A 5318-nucleotide genomic window follows, 5' to 3' on the forward strand; every position below is an offset into this window, starting at 1 on the left:
GGAAAGAGGCCTGATGAAGCTCCTCATCAGGAACTTGTTTATCCACCAACCAAAGACAGCAATACAAGACAAATGTTCAGGGGCTGCTAAATTAGGACCACTGACAATGCAAAGGAAAGGTATATACAGATGCTAAGGATGAGACAGAATCCACCCAAACTGGCAGTCTAAAAATAAAGTGCTGGATCACCTCTGTAGGCACTGCAGAGGGTTAGACCATTACAAACTCATCACACCAGTCCCAAACTCTTTAATACATTCCTAAAATAACTACCAAAGCTATTTTGACAGTTCAAGATATTTTAGTATTTTGACCATATTGTAAAGCGTAAATTCAAGGCCTCAAGAAGATTTGGGGGCGGGGAGAGCCTGAAAGAAGACAGGCAGATTCAGAAGTTATGTCACCCTGATAATTTAAAAGGAATCTACATTTGAATTTCCTCATAATGTAATACAACAATTTCTATTTAACCTGAGATTTTTATCTAGACAGCATGATTAAGCATGCTCCTTGAAAATTACATAACTTGCCATTTTTCAAGGGCTATGGCTTTTATCTGAAAGTTTTAAGTGATACATTTCTGCAGTATTTCATACCTATAAGACAAAAATTCAAGAAATTATCACAATTATTGTGGGAATGCAGGACTCTTACCTGATTAGCAGGACATTTTTCAATATGAGCAACAATAATTTCTCCTGGTAACTTGACTAAAATGTAGGAAGCCATATTACAGAGGGCTATGTTGTTTCCATCAAATGTAATAACACTCAGTTCAGACAGTACAGAACATTGACCTAAAAAAGAACTGTCATTTAATGAAGTTACCACAAAACCAAATACAGGGCAGTTGTAAAAACTTGCAGTTTTAGCGACACTTGCTTTCATGTATACATTCATACATATATATGAATGTATATATAGATGACCTTGTTCTGCAGACAGCATACTGAGCCATAAAGCAGAAACAAGTACCTTACATTACTCAGAGGAAATACCTTAACCTACTGCTACGTGCCCAGGGTAGAGGAGAAACTTTGAACTGGTGAAAATTTTCACTGAAGTCAATGTTTTGCAGGCAAGGTAAATGGATATGTATGTTGTGAGATAAAATATATGCATTCAAATATATTTATTTTTTAGATACTGCTAACAACAGACTGATCTGCCCTATTTTGAAACAAATACTTAAAAGTGTGATATTGGTTCCAGTAATGCTGCAAAGTTTTTAAATATGACTTGTCTTTGGCCGCCTTCTTCCCTTGGCAGACAGTCATATCTCAGTTTCTGCACTTAAAGCTATCTGAAATTTGGAGGTCCTGTCTTTCAGAAAAAAAACAGTGTTTAATTTGTTTTCTTCACAAAATGTTGAAATCTCAACATTTCTACTGATAGAAATTATGAAAAGTCTCAGATAGAAAATGCTGATGTTCATATTGCAGATTTAATTTGAATGTTTCATTCAAACCAAAATACTTTTACTCTCTTGAATGTTAATTCAAAGATACCAAAACATTCTGTATATTTCGTTCTGTTGTGCTGATGCACAGCTCTTTTAAATTCATTCCAGCATCCAACCTCATATTCCCACTGTAATAAACTCTTCATTTTTAATTGAAAGTTACAGATCAAGGTTTTATGTTGTATTTAAAAATAAAACAGTGACTTACAGGGACATTCCCATTCTGGGCAACAGCTGTCATTGTTAACTTGAACAGGCATGCCTCGGAAACCACAGTCTGGCTTCTGCATTTCCTTAGGGCAGTTCCTTGAAAGGTTGTATAACAGCCAACCCATATTAACACAAATGTACTGGCTGCATTTGTCGACAGGATCAAGGTATCTTGGCTGTCATATGAGGAAAAAAACAACCAGAATCAACTATACAGTTATTGCCCTTATGAAGTCCAGGCAATCACTTGTTCATTACCCTGCTCTATATCTACGTGACCTGTCATCAGTTACTTTGGAACAAATTGCCTTTGTGTAGTTGTAGCAGGCACCAATATTTGTCCTTTCACCTGCACCCTTCCTGTTCCATATCTACCTTTGGTGAAATACTCCATGTAAAGCATTAAGCATTGAGGCTACATGTTATATTCAGTAATAATCTGAAGCATTTTAAGAAATACAAAATCATTCATCGCCATCATTTAAAATCCTATGACAAAGAAACAAAGGGAAAAAAGAAAGATAGGGTGAGTATATACAGATACCCAAAAATACCACAGATTATGGCCTTTATTCCACCTCAGAAATATATTTCGCTATCAGCACATAGCTTTAAAAGCCATTTTTTTTCCAAAGCAATACATCCAACTTGCAGAATATATCAGGGCAGTATAAGAGCAGCAACACAACAACTCTCAAAAAATAATTGAGTATTTTAAAATATACTAATAAAAACAGAAATAGAAGATATTTAAATCTGTGTATTGCAGACATAGCATGTATATACATTAACACGTGAAACTGATCATACCACACATGTGGAAGATGTAGACGTCATTGTACCAAAGGAAGCCTTTTCGGCTACAGCTGTCATTGTTTCTGTGCTTGCCAGAGAAGTTGGTGTTTCCACAGGCTCTGAAGATGAAGACAGAGTCATTCCACCACTAGAATGAGATAAATCTATTACAGTTCTGGTGTGCAGCTGTGTGGGCTCTGTTAAACTGAAATAAGTTTTAATGGTTTTCTGTGTTGGGACTTTGGACAAATCTGATGTTGGTACATCTGGGACTCCAGAAGGAAAGAGATTTTTTATTGAGGTATCTTTTGAAAAAGGCAAACTGTGAACTGCAGATACTGTCAAATAAGGCAGGGAAGATTTCTCAGTTGTGGTTGACTTTGTCTTGGTAACATTTCTTTGCTCATACAAAACCTGGCCGCTTTCTAAAATATCCACAGTTCTTTCAAACGAGGTTGGGTATTTAACTTCTGAAGCTGTAAATGAGGTACTCTTCGTCTGTGATAATGGACTTGTAGTACCAGTTGCTGTCATGGTCATAATTTTTGGAGTTTCTTTAGTGCTCTGTGAAGCTTGAGTCACTGCAGATGTAAATAAGTGTTTTTGTGACACATGCATGGGTGTTTCTATGGTGGTAGGAACTGAAGCTGAAGCCACATAAAACTCCAAATTGGCAACAGAAGAATCAGTGGTTTTTGTAGTCACCCTAGAAGCTACAGTAGTGCCAGAAGCAACTAATAAACCTGCTGAAGAACTAGGTGGTATTTTTGCAAAAATATAAGGTGCCTTTAAGGATGTAGCATTCACTGTTGTGTTCATGATCATTGGTGCAGTGGATTGAGTGATGATTCCAGGTGGCATGGCTGATACTGTTCCATCTTCTTCTTCTGAACTTACTGAAGAACTCTGTTTTCCTAGAGAAACAGTAGAGATATGAGCAGTCTTAGGAGGAGGTGAAGACATAGAGACCCTACTGGAGTGGCTTTCTAAAGTTTCAGGAGTTGTAGACATTAGTTATTGAAGAGGGCATTACAATGGATGATGAAAGGGTAGTAGAAGAGCTTATGTTTAAAGTGAATGTAGAAAAATCTACAGAAGACATTGAAAAGTCTGTGACAGGACTTTTCGAAGTTCTTTGTGTATCTAGAGGTGAAACTGATGGTTGGGTAGCAGTTATATTTTGTGTTAATGATGATGTCCTACTGACTATGGGAATCAATGACGCACTGGTAGTATGAGATGTCATATAAGGTGGCACTGATGCTGATAACAAGATTGCAGATAAAGATGATGTCCCTGTAAGAGAAGGATCATTAGGAATGAAAGTGCCTGAATTTTGTGTCACAGGGACAGTTTTCAATTCTGTATGTGAACTGCTTGGGTACTCGGTAAGTTCTGGATTGGTTATTAATGTAGCATTTGGAGGCAATACCAATGTCATGAGAGGAAAGACTGTAGACATAATGGATTTCATTGGCTTTTTAGAAATGGATGACACTGAGAAGGAATCAGTGTGCATTACATGTTTGTTTTCTATTGAGGCTTTACTTGCTGTAGACATATCAGAGATTGTTGGATTGACTGGAAGAGTGGAAGCAGTGGGAAGTACTTTATAAAGACTTTTGGAGGCAACAATGAGATCTGCCATAGCTTTGGGCTTTAGGGAGATAATCAGAGAATGCACTGGTATAGATACATTGCATGTTGCAGAAGGACTCGAAGAAGTGTTTGTAGAGATTTGAGAAGCAACTTCAGGTGAAGATACGGTCATTATGGGCAGAGCAACAGAAATACTGCTTTTTATTAATGGAGATGTCTACTTTGAAACAGCCACTGAAATTTCCAGTGAAGATGAAAATGGCTTTGGAGAAAAAATAGCTAAAGAACTTGCATTTAATGATATCAGAATAGTTTTAGATGGGGGTTTTGCTGTTTGAAAATGTGAATCCGTGATTAACTGCAGAAAACATGTCTCAAAGCTAACAAATCTAGTAGCCTTAGGAATCTGAGGAGCAGCTGAAGTGAGTGGAGGAACGGGTGTTGGATGAACTGCAGTTTGACCAATGTCAGATCTAGTTCTAACAGATGAAGTAGATATAGGAGAATTAGATGTGCTTCATGTCAACCACGAACCTAGGAGAAATACAGGTCTTGTGAAACTTGTTCTGCCAGCCAGCAAAGTAGTCAAAGGCACTGCAGGGGATACTGCTGGTCCCTTAGAATGACTTAATGGTGGACTCCTACTCTTCCCTATCCCTGCAGGCAGCTCAGAAGTGACAAAAGATGGGTTGGAGGTTAAAGCTGGTAATGCTGAGGTAGGGGGAACAGTTCCTAGCTGAGTGGTTAATGTTTTAAGCGGAAATGGAACTACCACTAGAGAAGTGGTTGTTAATAATGCAGAACGTGTTGGAATAGGACATGCACTGAGCAGGGCTGTTGGAGTTGCTATTGTAACAGGTAAAGTTATAGGTACAGCAGAACTGACAGTACGTGATGTGACCGCTGAGGTAAGAAGAGCAGCTGGAAAATCTGATGAAAAGAGGAGTTTGGAAAGGACAGGAGGGCTGGCTGTGCTGTGAAGTACATCAGAAGACTCCACTATACTTGGCAATGAAAATGTTGAATAGGTAGCTGCATTAGATGCTTCCAGGGAATAAAAGTCTGACATATTCATTTCCCCTGCAGTTATGTTTGCCTCCACGGTTATGTTGTCTGTTCCACCAATATGAGTTGACTCAGTCCCTGGAGTAACAGGTAAAGAAGATGTCTGAGGAACCATCTCACCCATGTGAGAGATTAACAGTGAAGGTTTTGTTCCAATTGCTGATTCTGTAGGTGTCACAGGAATGC

At 38.3% G+C, this 5318-nt stretch overlaps 1 protein-coding gene across 1 annotated transcript in view; it reads right to left on the bottom strand.

The window, feature by feature from the left end:
* Positions 1-5318, bottom strand: part of OTOGL (otogelin-like) — a gene marked incomplete at its 5' end in the record, with an annotated part of 46033 nt that overhangs the window by 23323 nt on the left and 17392 nt on the right. Inside the window, 4 exons of the mRNA XM_010145715.1 lie at positions 656-798; positions 1672-1849; positions 2484-3382; positions 5073-5210. Of these exons, the coding sequence (XP_010144017.1) occupies positions 656-798; positions 1672-1849; positions 2484-3382; positions 5073-5210 (1358 nt within the window). The remainder of the gene's footprint in view (positions 1-655; positions 799-1671; positions 1850-2483; positions 3383-5072; positions 5211-5318) is intronic.

The sequence above is a fragment of the Buceros rhinoceros genome, unplaced genomic scaffold (genome assembly GCF_000710305.1).
Source record: "Buceros rhinoceros silvestris isolate BGI_N320 unplaced genomic scaffold, ASM71030v1 scaffold8601, whole genome shotgun sequence".
Lineage (NCBI taxonomy): Eukaryota > Metazoa > Chordata > Aves > Bucerotiformes > Bucerotidae > Buceros > Buceros rhinoceros.